General features: G+C 39.3%; 1 protein-coding gene across 3 annotated transcripts in view; it reads left to right on the top strand.

Annotated features, from left to right (window-relative positions):
* The first annotated feature begins 854 nt into the window (after positions 1 to 854).
* The window catches only part of LOC150103654 (QRFP-like peptide receptor), an 88,993-nt gene continuing 73,670 nt past the window's right edge, over positions 855 to 16,177 (top strand). For all 3 annotated transcript variants that reach the window (XM_090397807.1, XM_090397806.1, XM_090397805.1), the window contains exon 1: positions 855 to 1,486. In XM_090397807.1, the coding sequence (XP_090253933.1) occupies positions 1,156 to 1,486 (331 nt within the window). In that variant the 5' untranslated portion in view covers positions 855 to 1,155. The remainder of the gene's footprint in view (positions 1,487 to 16,177) is intronic.

Genomic DNA, 16,177 nt, shown 5'->3' with positions numbered 1-16,177 from the left:
TAGAGATGTACGGCAAGGTAGAAGAATGCTCGCCAGCTAAAATAATAATAATAATAAAAATAATAACGAGCAGGCAGAAGCGTAACACTAGTAGTGAGAGAAATGGCCTGGAAATGAACAGACCGAGGATACGAAACGGTCGTCTTGGAGAAAGACCAGAAGTACGGAGTGTGAAGCGTCTTCGTTGTTAACCGAGCCTTCTCATTGGTGCAGCTCAGTTGCACGAGAAGAGCTTTGACTTCCATTCAAGAATGCAGCAGCGAAGCTGTTGCGAGGATCTGCCTCGAACAATGGATCAGACGGAAAGGTCAATTAATTAGGCGGCTTCTGGATCACCCGGCGAGTGAAGTGACGCCGACTGCGCTTGGAGAGAGTCCAACTGGAGAAGTGTGAGACTCCAGCGTGGAAAGACGCGACCTTCTCGACAGACAGACAGACAGTGCAGCTAAAAATTTCATTTCTCACTTCTTTCAACCAGACGGTGCCAAGCGCACGAGATGTTTGGCAGGCTCTGGTCGTCGCTTCATTCCGTTTATCCGTTTGCCTGCTCGTAAACAAATAAATAAACAGAAAAGGCCATTTTGACCAAGGGCTGTGGGAAAAGCACTCTCCTTAACACAAACCGTCCTCGTAAACAACCTTTCGCAAGATAGGACATTCCTTTTTAATAAGATTTAGAAAAACGATTTCGTAATGGATTACTAAAGTTGTTTGTATTCAATACGTGAACGATCTTCGCTCGATCACCCCTTTGACGACCGAAAAAAATCAAAAACGCAATTTCTCTTCAACTGTGATCACGAAGGAAATTGTTCACCACTCAACCCTTTTCCAACTATGTTTACCACGAGCACGTCCTCCTCCTTCGCCGTAGCGACGCTCGAGTGAGCAGCCCAGAAGGGAATCGGCGCATCTCGTTGATAACACAGAACGCTGTTCGTCCGTGGCTACAATGAACGCGACTGCGCGAGAATTGATAGATAAAACGAGTGCACCCTCTTCCGCCGAGAGGAGAAGAGATGTCGCGGGACGGGACCGCTTGGCACGACACGCCATCCGAAAAGTGCTTCGGGAATTTAATCTTCGACGGCGATCAAAGAAGTCGTCTTCGCCGATAGGTGACGCGGGAAGGACTTTAATCCGTCCCTCACGGAGATGAACGACACGTCTTGTCCGGTCCTGAATGCTTCTCATTACGCGTACCGAGGGTCAACGGAGGTGTTCCGACCCTTTCTCGTTGGCGATTACTTCAAGATCGCTTTCTGTGTGATGATGATGGCGATCGCCCTCGTCGGCAACATCACCGTGATTCTGACCGTGGCTTTCGTTCGATCCATGAGGACCACCACGAACTTTTACGTGGCGAATTTGGCCTTCGCCGACATCACGATTTGCGTTTGCTGCATGTGGGTTCATCTCGTCGACTCCCTCACTAATTATTACGTGCTGGGAGAGCTCGTGTGCAAGGTCGGCCCCTTTGTCCAAAGTGAGTTATTTTACTCTTTGCATTTGTTATTGTTTATTTTCATGTCAAGCTTTTTCAAGCGCATGTTTGTGGTGTGCATACTACTGCTGCTCGGTAGCGTCGCGCAAGAGCCACACTCCCTGTCTGCATGCCCTGTCTACCTTCCACAAAAAGTTCAAAGGACCACTGAGATACTTTAGTACAGAAAATTAGATCCGAAAAATACTTTACAAATATTCCCAAATATGCATCTAAGCAGCCTAAGTTTGTGATCCAGCTTAGTGCCGACGGTGAAGCTTGGAGAAAATCGACCCGTCACTTGGAGTAGCACGCGAGCTGCATTCAGCGATGATGTGACGAATGGTTTGTTTAGGAGCACCGCAGTCACATTGGGGAGAAAGGCGTTTTCTCCACTTTAAGAAGTCTGCACACATTCCGTGGTTCGTACGAATTCTATTCAGGCTCACTCAAGTCTTACAGGGAAGTTCAGGAACAGAAGATTGCTCACCTACACCTCGAAACCACATTTGTAGTTCAGGACCGTCAGCGTTTGTAACCCGCCATCTTATTCTTCTCTGGAGATGAAACTTTTGTGATTGAATTTTCTACTTCACACGTTGGTGGTCTTCTACATTTTAATCAACTTACTCTCGATGTCCATCCCTGTGTGTAGTCACAAGAGGATTATCACGAATCTTCTTGTACTCTAGAAGGAGAGCTTCAGCTCTTCGAAGATGTGGAGACAGGATGTTGCTCGAGGCAGGGAGGCAACAAGTGTTTGTTGATTTCGTTGCACCAGATGTCAGCCGCAGGTGTTAAGAAGAGTGGCGTTGCTGAGCCAAATAGGTGACCCACATTCGGCAACAGAGAATACCCCACCTAGAAGTGATGAACGTGAGATGGTAGCAGAGGATCCACAAAGTTTTTGTTTGATCTTGTTGAGAGTGTTGGTTTCAGCCGCTGAGTTCTCCCGGTGTTCCAGCGTACGGTCCCGTGTGACACCTCAATACTTGGGAAACTTCTTATGTCATAATGTTTCCTTAATTATTTAAGGTGATCTCAGTTGGAATTGAGCACAGTCTCCATTTCTTAAAGCAGTTCCGTGCAGTCCGTAGATCAGATTGTCTTCCATACTTTTAAATAGACAACGTCTGGTAGCAAGAGCGATGACAGTTTTGTGGCTTGCGTATCAGAGAGGTCTGAAATATAAAAAGGAGAGGGGCGAGCACTGACCCCTGGGACAGACTTTTTTCTGTTTAATAATTTCTTTGCACTCGAAGCTATGTATTGCTCAGCAGATTGTTTACTAGGCGGATTGCAGTTAGGTAAGGGATGGCGTTAATAAGTTTATATATTAGACCCTCCCTCCGTACGGTGTCATAAGCCGCTCTGAGATCGATGATTTACTGCAGATGTTTTTAGTTGTTGTTTTTTTTAAATTCCTGCTTGTATGAATGATGTCAAAGATATGAGCTGATCACATCAGCTACGGTTGAGCTTAAAACCTACTTGTTGCAGAGGTATTTGATCTGCGATAATGTGGTGAATTAGATAGGGGAAGCATTTCGATTGATTATGTGTAAAATATAATTTATTTTTATGGCATCATTTAAGGAATTCCAGAATTATGCCCTGTCCCGTCATAAGGATATTATGTTTAGACATTGTGTAACCGTGGTTGCACTCCTCTGGTATTATCATTGTGTTATTGTATCTTCTTGATCTTCTTTCGATGCCTCCATTATTTTTGTGAGTTCTCACAAAAGTAATGGAGGCATCGAAAATTCATTACAAATGTCTTCGATGTAAAGAAAGGCTGACCCTGCTTGGTCGAAGGCAATCATTTTCGTTGTTAAACTAGACATACGTTAAATGTTTTTCTATTCTATCGGACAAGCGATTTGAAATTGTAATATTTTTCTTCCTTTTTCACTCCAACTGACCCTTTTATTAGCGCTAATACGAAGAAGAGAATTCCCACTTCGCCAATATCGTGTAATGCAAAAAGAGGTTCAGAGTTGCTGCAGTAGCGAATGCTGTTCATTGCGCCATTAGCCAATAAAAGTTCTCTTTATGAAGTCGGTCGCCGAAGTGTCTCCCCCCCCCCTGTAGATTTTTGTATTCTTAAATTGTTTCGGTGTCTTCAGAATATTAGCTGTATTGTGCAAGCCACTTGTGGTTCAGGAGAAATTCCGTACGAAGGCCATCTAAGCTAAGTTAAATCAACGTCCTTGGTAGAGGAGGTGTCGATACTTTCGATTCCGATGGACTAATTGATTTAAAATGGTAAAGTTCTCTTTGAATAAGTTTTGTGCGTTTTTTTTTTAATCTTTCACAGACCTTGAAGTATTTGGGATCTGGTGGTGTTTCCATTTAGTGAACTTTCAGGTTGCTTCATGGATCTCGCGTAAAACGCTGCGTGCTTTTCTGCCTGAGGGTTTCCGCAAACTTTCTCCACGGCTTCAAGAAGGCTTGGCCTTCTTGAAGCCGTGGAGAAAGTTTGCGCAACCTCAGACGTCGCTCTTAATGAAATCATCATTATAGTCGCTTTATCTTCATTCCGGCCAGGGACTTTATCCTTTCGGTTATGCCGTAGGGATTGTCGATATCATCGTTCAGACAAACACCACGATTGGTGTGGCGAATAACCTTTTGTAAAGCTCGCCAGAAGTTTTAACAGTGCTGTTGTACATCCCCGTGCATGCTGTGCCGAATAGTTTAACACTGGTAAGTGGTAGTTCGTGGCATCCTTCGTTCACTTACGCTGCCACCACACTTTCCTGTTTGCAATTAATCCGAATTTAAGCGGGTCCTTTTCCCCTCCTTCCATGCATCCTACGATACTTCCTCTCATAGAGAGAGAGAGAGAGAAGAAGGGACATTTTCTCTATTGAATAAACTGCTGCGGATGTGCAGTGGTGAAATGTAAAACTCGCTGCATGTTAAGCGCTAAGAACATGACGGAGAAGCCCCCATAACTGCGCGTCATTATATCCGCCAAGCTCAACTTAATGTGTTATTTTGAACCAGAACAACTTCCCTCGACTGTGGGGTGGGGGGGGGCACTTCGGCGACCGACGTCATAAAGAGAACTTTTATTGGCTAATGGTGCAATGAACAGCATTCGCTACTGCAGCAACTCTGAACCTCTTTTTGCATTACACGATATTGGCGAAGTGGGAATTCTCTTCTTCGTATTAGCGCTAATAAAAGGGTCAGTTGGAGTGAAAAAGGAAGAAAAATTACAATTTCAAATCTCTTGTCCAATAGAATAGAAAAACGTTCATCGTACGTCTAGTTTAACAACGAAAATGATTGCCTTCGACCAAGCAGGGTCAGCCTTATTTACATCGAAGGCATTTGTAATGAATTTTCGATGTCCCCATTATTTTTGTGAGAACACTTGCGATGCCACGCGATGGTAGAGTTCAAAGCATTCGATAGAGAAAGGTTATTTCTATAAAAACCGGATCAGTAGTGAGTATTGGGGGGGGGGGGGGAAACGCGCCTTTCATCACGTTGATCTGCTTTTAGCATGTGTAACAATTTGGCTCGAAACATATTTATTATTATTATTATTTTATTTTATTTACTGCTTACAAACTAGTCCGAACGAAAAATAAATGAAAATTGAAATGATCCCACTTTCATTGACATTCTGAACACTCAAATTTATTTCAGTTCTATCCAGCCAGTCCACGGGTAATAAATATCAGTTCGAATGAGCGAGTGTGTGTGTGTGCGTGTTATTTTCCTCCATATTTTTCCAATAAAATTATGTGATTGAAGCCAGAATTGGAAGCATCGTAAATCCAAGATGTTATTAAATTGTTTTGACTAAAACGAGTCCAAGCAGGGACGTTTTGTCCCTTTGCGCCCCCCCCCCCCCGCAATTTAAGCGAACTGAGAGGAAAAGAGGACTTTTACTGTTTGTTTTGCACGTTATGCCAAAAGAACACACCGAAATTAAAAGGAAGCAAGAACACCCTTGGAACAAAAGTCTCATCTCAGCAAATACACACGAAATACGGAAGGTTATTTTGGTGCTTACGCTGAGATGGCTGAACACACATAGGGCTGCCCGTAGCATGGTGGCGGTGCATTGCCGTAGCTCTGTGGTCAATTTTCGCACGAAACTTTCATAGTTGCTGTATTCGGCTTTGAAATGATGTTGCATTTATTATCCGCTTAATTTATACCGAAGGTTATCCTAGAATCACTACTCTCTCTCACTCTCTCTCTCTCTCTCCCGAGTATTCGGAGACAAACGTCTGCGGGATCGCTGACGGAGGAGCTTTCAATTTTCGATCGATCTGTTCCTAATTCAATATTTATTTCTGCGTAACCCGGCGGTCATCGCAGTCACCAAATGTGAACGGTCACAGTGAGCTCCGTTTGCTAATTCAAACAAGCGTCCTAAATATACTGTAAATTCAGTTCGTTTTGGTAGAAATTGAAATCTTTTCTTATCTTTTTAACATTTTCGGGGGGGGGGGGTTCATTTCTTACTGGCTACTAAAACTTTTGATGTTTAAAAGGTTTTCTTAAAAGTGTATTGTGACTTATGTTCATTCCTCTCTTTCCTTATAATGCGATGTGTGTTATCCCAATTTCGGGAAATTTGACCATAAAGAAAAACAAAAATACCCTTACTCCTAGTTTCCGCCGTCTCCTTCGAAGTAGTCCCCTTGCGGTGGTAGTACATAATGGTTATTAATTGCCTTCATTGGGTTTCACATAGAGACCTGAATTTGTGGGAGTATTTTTAGTGATATAAAATTTTCCACTGTTATGCTTTGCTTTGCTGATTTTGTTTTGCTGTTGATTTATGTTGCGTCTCCATTCATCCCTGGAAGTCCTCTTGTGTGACTGTATTGAGCACCCTGCGATTCTGCATGCGTCTCTTCAAAACGCTCTTTCAGCCATCGTGGGGAAAAAGGGAAAAGTCTCAGGGGGGCGAGTTGACGAAAAGAAGGGATGGAGAATGACTGTCGTGTTTTTGCAAGCCAGGACCTGTAGAAAAGCGAGTGACGTGGGTGGGCACATTTTTTCCGCGATGAATTTGGTGACTTCCAAACACTTTTTTTAGGTATTTGATGGATTTTTGCAGCAGTTTTTGTTTTCTTTTTTTGATGTTGAAGCAAAATTTGATGAAGATTTTTTGCTCCTTAAAATTCGCCATTTTAGTTGGAGAAGAAAAGCATGGAAATGATAGGAGAAGCTAATAATAGAACGATAAAAAAGCTTTTGTAATGGCATCCGTGACTTTATTCATCATCGCAGAAATTGAATCTAAGTTTATCCATCTCTTTTTTGTTCTTTTTTTTTTTTATTAGACCCGTTTCCGCAACAACCCACTGAATTCATCGCATATTTGGTTGAGCTGCAAAATGCAGTTACCATTTCGGCAACGCGTCTTGCCAAATTGTAAATGATCACGTGGTGATTAAACAAACTTCAGATAGCTGAGCACATTTGAACACACTTTAATAAAGAGTTTCAAGAATTTCATTAAAAGTTGACGTCATCGTGACATGCGCGCGAAATGAAGTTAATCAGCGCAGTTTGCGAAAAAATGAATTTTGTTAAAAACCAATGCAAATTCTTTATTTACGTTTAAAGTGGCAAATTACGTCATCTTTAAATTACGAAATTAATATAATGCAAGTCGACTCATGCAGTACTACCGTAGCATCTGCTTAAATGATAGCAATCAATACAATTTCTGAGCGGCAATTCAGAGAATATCGCTCAACTGGTTTTTTTGCCCACAGGATGACGTCATTTGTAGCGTCAGTGCTAATACCGTGGCAGAAAGCATTTCTTTGAACCTTCCGGCGTTCGATGGCAAAAAAAGATTTTGTTTTTATCATTTTTGAAATCAATCACGTTTTTTGCAAATTGCTGTCTTTTATGTCGTCTGGGGAGAATTCCACAGAACTATCCACCCTAAGTGAAGACCCTGCTTTCATCTACTCAATACAGGCATTAATCACTTGTCAAAATATGGTTAATTAAGCAATTAATTAACCATATTTTGACAAGTGCAGCCTCACGTATGGAAGAGCATTGATAAATGTTATCGCGATGCAAGCTGTCACTCACTGACATTTCCGCATTCAGTGTAAACTGGCGAAATCCTCCGTCAAGGAGATGCGATCTTCTCTTTGAGGAGCTCACATCTCCCCGACCTCAAAGAAAACTTTATTTATTTAAAACACTAAATTAGCTGTGTACAAGACAGTGTTCAAACCAGTTTTAACTTATGGATCTGAGAGCTGGGTCAGAAGTAAAACACTTGACCAAAGACTAGAGACCGCAGATATGAGAGGCCTGTACAAGGGACCGAACAAATGGCATTAATAGCAATGTCATATTAAATACGAGGATATTAGGAAAGAACTTGACATTGTCAGCATCCAGGAATGCATTAGCAGAACTAATCAGGTGGTATGGTCACTTAAACAGAATGGGAGAGGATAGATTAGCAAAACAAGTGTTCTTTGCCAGGTTAGAAGGGAAAAGACCCAGAGGAAGACCAAGATATAGGTAGATTGATACGGTACAAAGTGCCTTAGACGATAGAAATATAAGATCTGGTAATGTTGGAGTCTTGACAGATAACAGAGAAAATTCTGAGAAAAATTACTGATTGGAAATTAGTAATAGTGTAACTTTTTCATGTAGCACTATCATATCCTGTACACCCCTTGTGGATACATGGCAGGAATTTGATTATGATGTAGAAATAAAGAGTCTTAATCTGAAAAACAAAACAACAAATTATCATCACCCAAAAGGAGTGAATTTTTTCTAGTTTGCTTTTTCTAGTCAAAGAACTAAATTTTTTAGGGAAAATGTGAGCAGTTTTTCTCACGGACTGCGAAGGGTCGATTAGTAACGCACTTCAGGAACTTGCTACATATAAACGCAAATTCCGACTTTTCCTTTCATTTCCAGATTTGAACCGGAGAACACTGGATTTGGACGTTCATCTTCATGCTCCAAGATTAATACTGAAATATCTGAATTTGATTTCTTTTTTTTTTTTTTTTAATTTTCAAACGTGTTGACGAAAACTGTTTATTTTTGCGAGAAACATAATATCATCTGTACTTTATCCAATTAATTTTTTTATTTTATATATATATATATATATATACAGGGTGTTCGGGATAAATTTGACAGTTTCGTAAGGAAAAAGAAAATCTTCTTTGTATCTATTAAATTTAATGAATTGACAAAAAAACATTACACGCAGAGTTAATTACAATACTATCAACAAGATTTACTCAAAATAACCACCATTAGCATCGATCACAGCTTCAATTCTGCTTCGGAACCTCGAACAAGCTGATGCTACAGTCTCCCTGGGAAGGGCCGCAAAAACTGTTTTAATTTTATCCATTAACTGGGCTTTTGTATTACTGGAAGTGCGATTGGTGTCTTTTTCAACTGCGCCCCATACAAAATAATCCATGGGGTTAAGGTCTGGGGAGTTTGGAGGCCAAACATTTGGACTGGTGAAGTCGTAGAAATTTTCAGACAACCATTTTTGACTTTTCCCAGAGGTGTGGCAAGGGGCCGAATCCTGCTGCCATACATACGGCCTACCATTGGCTACCCTTGTTATCCAGGGCTTGACTACAGTTAGCAACTCCACGAACAAAGCCCGAATTCCAATGCCAGGGTTCTTCAACACCTGTTCCTGCAGATTTGCGAGGAATTCTGCTGTACGAACTCAATCAGATCGTCTGCTAGGGATCTTTCTTCTTGCTACATCCTCGTAGTCACCATTGCAAGTCTCTAGTTCATGCCTGATTGTTTTTACTGTATTCAGGGAGCATTGGGCAGCAGTCGTAATATCCTTATTTTGATGGCGGGCACGAATCATCATGATACAAGTTATTCTCTTCCATGATTCAGGTGGGTTCCAGCTATCCATCCTTTCTGACATCTTGTATATGAATGAAGAAAGGTCCAAACTTTTAAATGAAGAGAAGTGTGTGTTAATACATGTAACTTACGGAAAAATATAATTAATTATAAATATGTCAAATTTATCCCGAACACCCTGTATATATATATACACACACACACAAGAGTATATATATATATATATATATATATATATTTATAAAAGCGTACGTGTGTGTGTGTGTGTGTGTGTGTGTGTGTGTGTGTGTGTGTGTGTGTGTGTGTGTGTGTGTGTGTGTGTGTGCCTTAAAGAAGAAATCCTCAAATGTGTAAGACATGTTTTTGTTAACACTCTCAGTTGTACACAAAGTGGGTCACATTTACTGTTGCAAATAAGCCTTTTGATAGCAGCATCTTCATAATGTACACTGATTTCCATAAATTAAGGAACAAACAGAAAAATAAGAAAAAAAGGAAAGGACATCTGAAAAGCAGGTATATTTTGTAAAAAAGTGACGATGAGTCTGATTATCGTCAGACATATGAATGGCGCTGTCAGCAGTATACGAGGGTGATCTGAAACGTCCTGGCCTAACAATGAAACAACGAATTTTAATTTCAAAATTATGTTTATTATTTTTCAACATAATCTCCCTTAAGACTAATACATTCATTCCAACAATGCTCCAGCGCCATTATCCCGTCCCTGTAGTGGTTCTCAGTAAGATCTGCAAAATACCCGTCTACAGCTGCAATCACCTCTTGATTCGAAGAAAAACGCTGACCAGCGAGGAAGAGTTTTAGTTTTGGGAAGAGACAGAAGTAAGAGGGAGCCAAATCTGGGGAATAGGCTGGATGGTCCAACAATTCATAGTTCCTTAATCCCTTAATTTTTCCATTGCCAAAACACCTTTGTGCGCAGGTGCATTGTCCTGATAAACGATGACTTTTTTCTTATTCAAACCAGGTCTTTTATCACGAAATTTCGTCTAGTCTGGTTAGAAGATCGGAATAATATTCCCCGGTTAATGTTTTCCCCTTTTCAAGATAATTAATAAACAAAATGCCTTTAGCATCCCAAAACACCAATGCCATAACATTTCCTGCTGATGCAGCCAACTTTGTCTTCTTTGGTGCTGAACAAGCGGCTTCTGTCCATTGTTTTGACTGCTGTTTGGATTCTGGTGCATAATGGGGAATCCAAATCTCATCCATAGTAAAAATAGACGCACAAAGTCAGTTTTATTTTTGTTAAAAAGTTCCAAGCACTGTTCAGAGATTTTCATGCGAGTGCATTTTTGATCTACTATGAGCAAGTGCGGCACCCATCTTGCGCAAAGCTTTTTCATTTGCAATTCTTCATTCAAAATATATCCTACACGTTCTTTTGAAATGCCTATAGTCTCAGCAATTTCACTCAGCAACACAAATCAAAAGTGTTGATACACTTTTTGGACGTCCTTCACGTGGATCATCTTGAAGGCTGGTACGGCAACGTTTAAACTCGGCAGCCGATTTGTCGAAAACTAAGGAGAAGAGTGCCAATAAACTTCGAATGAATTTATTTTGGCGTAAAACCTCCTTTTACGAAGAATTTTATAACCACACGATACTCAACTTTATCCATTTCAAAGGATGCAGACTACACTTTTGCTTCAGACAGCTGTATAAAACAAACAGCTTGATAGCATGACTTGCAGTTTCACATGGATGCGTATGAGTGCCAACTTAAAAAAAAAAGTCTTGTCGATAGTGTTGCTATCTATGGTTAAGGCTGAGAACTTTTCAGACCACCCTCGTATGCAAATAAGTCACGGCATAAAAGTGGACGTTTTGGAGTGGTTTTCCATTTTGTATTGGACGAAACAACATGAAACATCTGGAGTGAGAACAGGACATTTCGAAATTCTTGCGCATAGCTGCTAAAGATGAGTTTAGGTGGTGAGCTATTGGAAGTTCAGAGTCAGCCAAATGGTTGCATGCGAGTCGTTCCGTGGTTCACAGACTGTAGAACCGATTCCAACAGTCACCGACATCATTCCGGAGATAAGTGAAGGAAGGTTACAGGATACAATCGCTGCGCTTGACCAATACTTCGATTATCTGATATCTGATATCTGAAGCGGGAGTGCTGGCCCAAATTGGTATCTGCTTCCACTGTTCGCAGAAAGGCTTCAGGAAGGTGGTCTGTATGCTAGACGACCGTTTGCGTGCCCTTATCCCCATGCAACGGAGAGAACTTTTGGAATGGATAAGGCTACACGTTGAGTGCACCCGAAACCCATGGGAGTTAGAATTACAGCCGAGTCCCGACTTGCTCTAGAAAGCGATACCAGGCGTGATCTGATCTGAACCGAATTAGGGACAAGTCATCATCTAATCGGCGAATGGGATATTTAATGTGGAGGTAGCGCAATAGTTTGGGGAGGCATCTCATTGGGTGGACGCACCGACATATATGCGCTTCCTAGCTGAACCATGAATGCCGCAACTTATAGAGATGTGGTCCTGTAACCTCTTTACGTTCGTTCGTATGTGGATGCGATAGGAGAAACATTTATCCTACAACTTGGTAATCTAGCGGAGCTCACGGACAAATATCTTCAACTGGTCAGCCAGGTCTTGTGTTCTTAATCCTAATGAAGATGTCTCGAATGCTGTAGGTAGACGTGTTGCTGCTCCAACCTGTTTGTAATCCAAACTTTCATAGACTTAGGATAGCTTTGAAAAAGCAATCAACTTGAGTTTGTGGACACCATCATAAACAACATGAAACATCGTCGTGAGCGCTGCGGGAATGATCCCATTCCTTAGGCACTTTAACAATCTCATTTTGACCTCTTGTTTTTGAACATTGTTTTGATGTACCCATTTGTTACGCGTTATTCTTTCACATCTCATATCGTATTCTCCTATGAGAGAATAATTCAGGAATAGCTTGCCGTTGGATGCTGTGTATGTGTGTGTGTGTGTGTGTGTGTGTGTGTGTGTGTGTGTGTGTGTGTGTGTGTGTGTGTGTGTGTGTGTGCGAGCAGCGTGTATGAATCCAAGAACAGATATTACAGCTGGTGCAAGTAGTATGACCTCTCTCGACGAGTTCCCCTAATAATAATAATACTGCCTTTGACCTAATTGCATAAAAATTCATCATACGGTTTTTGAGTTATTGTGATTTTTCTCTTTGTTCTTAATTTATGGAAACCAGTGTAGATGAAGGCAACAATTATCTGTTACGCAATAGAAACTATGAGGATGCCTCCTCAGCTGAGAAAGGCACTGACACCAATGCCGACGGATCAACGTGATGGTATGTAGATGATATTTGTCCACGAGCTTCGCTCGCTTACGGTCTTTCCAAAATTTCCAGAGAATTTCGACACCGCTTTTAATTCTGGAAAGAGGGAAAAAATTATCCTACACCGCGGTAATCGAGCGAAGCGCGTGGTCAAATGTCGTCTAATAACGTACCATATGGCACGTGAATGATGGACGATTTTTTTTAATTATAAAAGCATGAAAAATAAACTACTAAACATTCCACCCCGTCTAAAGAAAAATGATTATTTGTTTTACTTGTCTTTTTGAAGTCTGAAAATCGTCAAAAATAAATAAATAAACGTTTTTCAGCAGCCTGTGATATGTGCGCGAAGTTGTTTTGTCGGTAGTTACACTAGTGAAGGGAGGCCCATTCTCCGTTGCCACGAAAAGCAGCTGCTCGTAATCCAAACGTCAACTGTGACAATCAACTGCATAAATTTCATCGATGTAAAAACTCTCAGGGGACCCTGTAACCCCTAGAGAGCGCGTCCCCTGGGTGGCAGATAGGGGAGCCCACCATGTGTGTGTGTGTGTATATATATATATGGTGGGGTGGTCCGAATATACTGAATAAGGACTCGTGGACCAACAGGGCCATAAGGGCAATCATCTTGATTGTAAGGGAAGCGGCACTCCCATGGACCCCTAGCTGGATCTATCCTCTCCTTCTTCTACTTTGAGGAAGACCCACTTACTTTAATCTTTCCTATAAGGCCTTATCAGCCAACTCTTCTTACTTTATGACCCTTCTGCTATTAGAGTACTCGAGGGCCATGGGGTCTTTTCATTTCTGGCTTTACAACTATGTCCTCTCTATAAACCTTACTATATTTCTTCTATAATCTACTCTTTCCCCTTCATTATACCCTATTCCTCCTATGGGTTTAAATTCGGAAGAAGGCTAGTTTAGAAGCCTTAAGGTAGCAGCCCTACCACTGAACTATTCCATCGTCAGGCTAGTCCCCTGACATGGAGAAACATAATCCTACTTGTAAGCTGACAGAAAAAGATAATCGGATTGAATCTATGGGAAACGACCCTGGAATGGAAAAGGGAAAACGAAAATGGAAACGACAAAATATAATACACATAGCAAACTGGAATGCAAGAGGAATAGCATATAAAGAAATAGAATTAGACCAGTTATTAAATGAAAGAAATTTTAAAATAGCAGTAATCACTGAAACAAAAAAGAAATTAAAAGGAACTATGAGAACTGAAAATTTTAATGTGATATACAGTGGAGTTGACAGAGACCAAAGAGCACAAGCAGGAGTCATGATTTGGATTCATAACTCCCTTTCAAAACAGTTAACACATTATAAATTATGGAATGAAAGAATAATATAAGCTAGAATAAAAATAGATAGAGGCTATTTAACAATAATTGGTTTATATGCCCCAGAAGAAGGAAGAGAACAGGATAATATTGATTTTTATAATCAGCTACAAAACATATATAATAAAATAAATTAAAATCATTACATAATTTTAGCAGGAGACTTAAATGCAAGAATTGGAAACACGAAAATTAATAAAAATATAGGAATACATGGAGAACATACTCTAAACAGAAATGGTAAAAAATTGATTGACTTCGTAGTTTATAATAACCTAAAAATAATGAATTCCTTCTATAAACATAAAGACATACATAAATATACTTGGGCAGCAAGAGGATGGAAATCAATATTAGATTACTTCATATTAAATGAAAAGACATCAAAATTTTCACTAGATGTTAGAGTTCACAGAGGATATCAAATAAGCAGTGACCACTTCCTTGTTAAAATAAAATTAAGATTACCACCTAAATGGCTACAAGTAACAAGAACAGAAAGAAAAATTGAAACATTTGTTTATAGAGTATTGAATGACACAAATGTACATGGCTATATGAACAAAGAATTAACCAGTATCTAGATAAAATAAAACCAAATGAAGAAATAGAAATAGAATGGCTTAATATAAAAACGATACTAAATGCAGCAGCAAATGAAAGCTTAGGAAAGACCAAAAAATTCAATAAAAGGAAAAAACTGAAGATCTGGGATGATACAATCAAAGAAATAATCAAAAAGAAAAAAGAAGCCTATCACAAATGGTTAAGCAGTAAACGATTAGAAGATGAAATAGAATATAAAGGAATAAGAGCCGTAGCTCTTATTCCTTTATATTCTATTTCAGAAAAAGACATTGAGAATCATGGAATAAATTTGTTTCTAATTTAGAACATGATTTGCATAAAATAAGACCCAATGTATATAAGATTTTGAAACACCTAAATGCAGATACCAAAGAAAACATAAAATTAACACTGAATTGAAATTAGAAGAATTTCTAAATTACTACACAGAATTGTGGACAGACAAATATTTTAAAAAAGACAACTGGCAAACAATTAACGAAAATGAAAAGGAAATAACTGAAGAAGAATTCGAAATCAGCCTGAAAGAAACAAGAAACGGAAAATCACCTGGAGAAGATAAGCTAGGTTCAGAACTATATAAATACGCAGGAACAAGATTCAAAGGAAGACTCTTATTATTTTTAAATAAAATTTACTCAACTGGTATCCCCCCAATAGAATGGAAAAAGCAATTGTGATTCCTCTCTTTAAGAAAGGTAATAGAGATGACCCTAAAAACTATAGAGGTATCAGTATACTAAATTCATGTTACAAAATATACAGCAGAATCTTAAATAACAAACTAATGAAATATTCCGAAAACTTTATTCTAGAGGTACAAAATGGATTTAGAAAAGGATATAGACCCAGCTTTCTGCCTAAAATTAATAATAGAGAAAAGAAGAGAATATAATTTAGAAACACATATTGCATTTATTGACTTTGAAAAAGCATTTGACAAAGTTAAAAGAAACATATTATTTAACATATTAAAAGAAAGACAAATACCAAATAATATCCTAAAAGCTGTCACAAGTATATATGAAAATAATCAAATACAAATAAGATTAAATCACAAGCTATCATATACAAGAGAGATAAACCAAGTGGTTCAACAGGGATGTCCCCTCTCAGCAACTCTTTTTAATGTCTACTTAAATGAAATAATAATAAAATGGAATAAAAATTTACATCAAGGAATTAAACTTTCACCTACAGTTAACTTAAACACTCTCCTCTTTGCCGACGACCAAATAATAATTACAAATTCTGAAGATAACTTGCAAAAAGCTATTTTAAATCTAAATAAGATATCCAAAGATTATGGTATGATAATATCAACAGAAAAATCAAAAAGGATGGCCTTTAAAGGACAAGATCCAGCAAGAACTAAAATAGTATTAAATAACAAGATCTTAGAACAGGTGAATTCATTTAACTACCTAGGATGTATGATCACTTATGAAAATGAAAAAGATATAAACGTAAAAATTGCAAAATATTTAAAAATAACAGGAGTAATTAACTCTATATTTAAACCAAACCTAGTTCAAAAACAAACCAGGCTA

This window comes from Typopeltis vanoorti, chromosome 9, assembly GCF_054136105.1.
Source record: "Typopeltis vanoorti isolate ZY-2024b chromosome 9, IOZ_Tvanoo_1.0, whole genome shotgun sequence".
In the NCBI taxonomy this organism is placed as follows: Eukaryota; Metazoa; Arthropoda; class Arachnida; order Uropygi; family Thelyphonidae; genus Typopeltis; species Typopeltis vanoorti.
The sequence above is the reverse complement of the archived record's forward strand: the minus strand, read 5'-3'. Positions and strand labels throughout refer to the sequence as shown.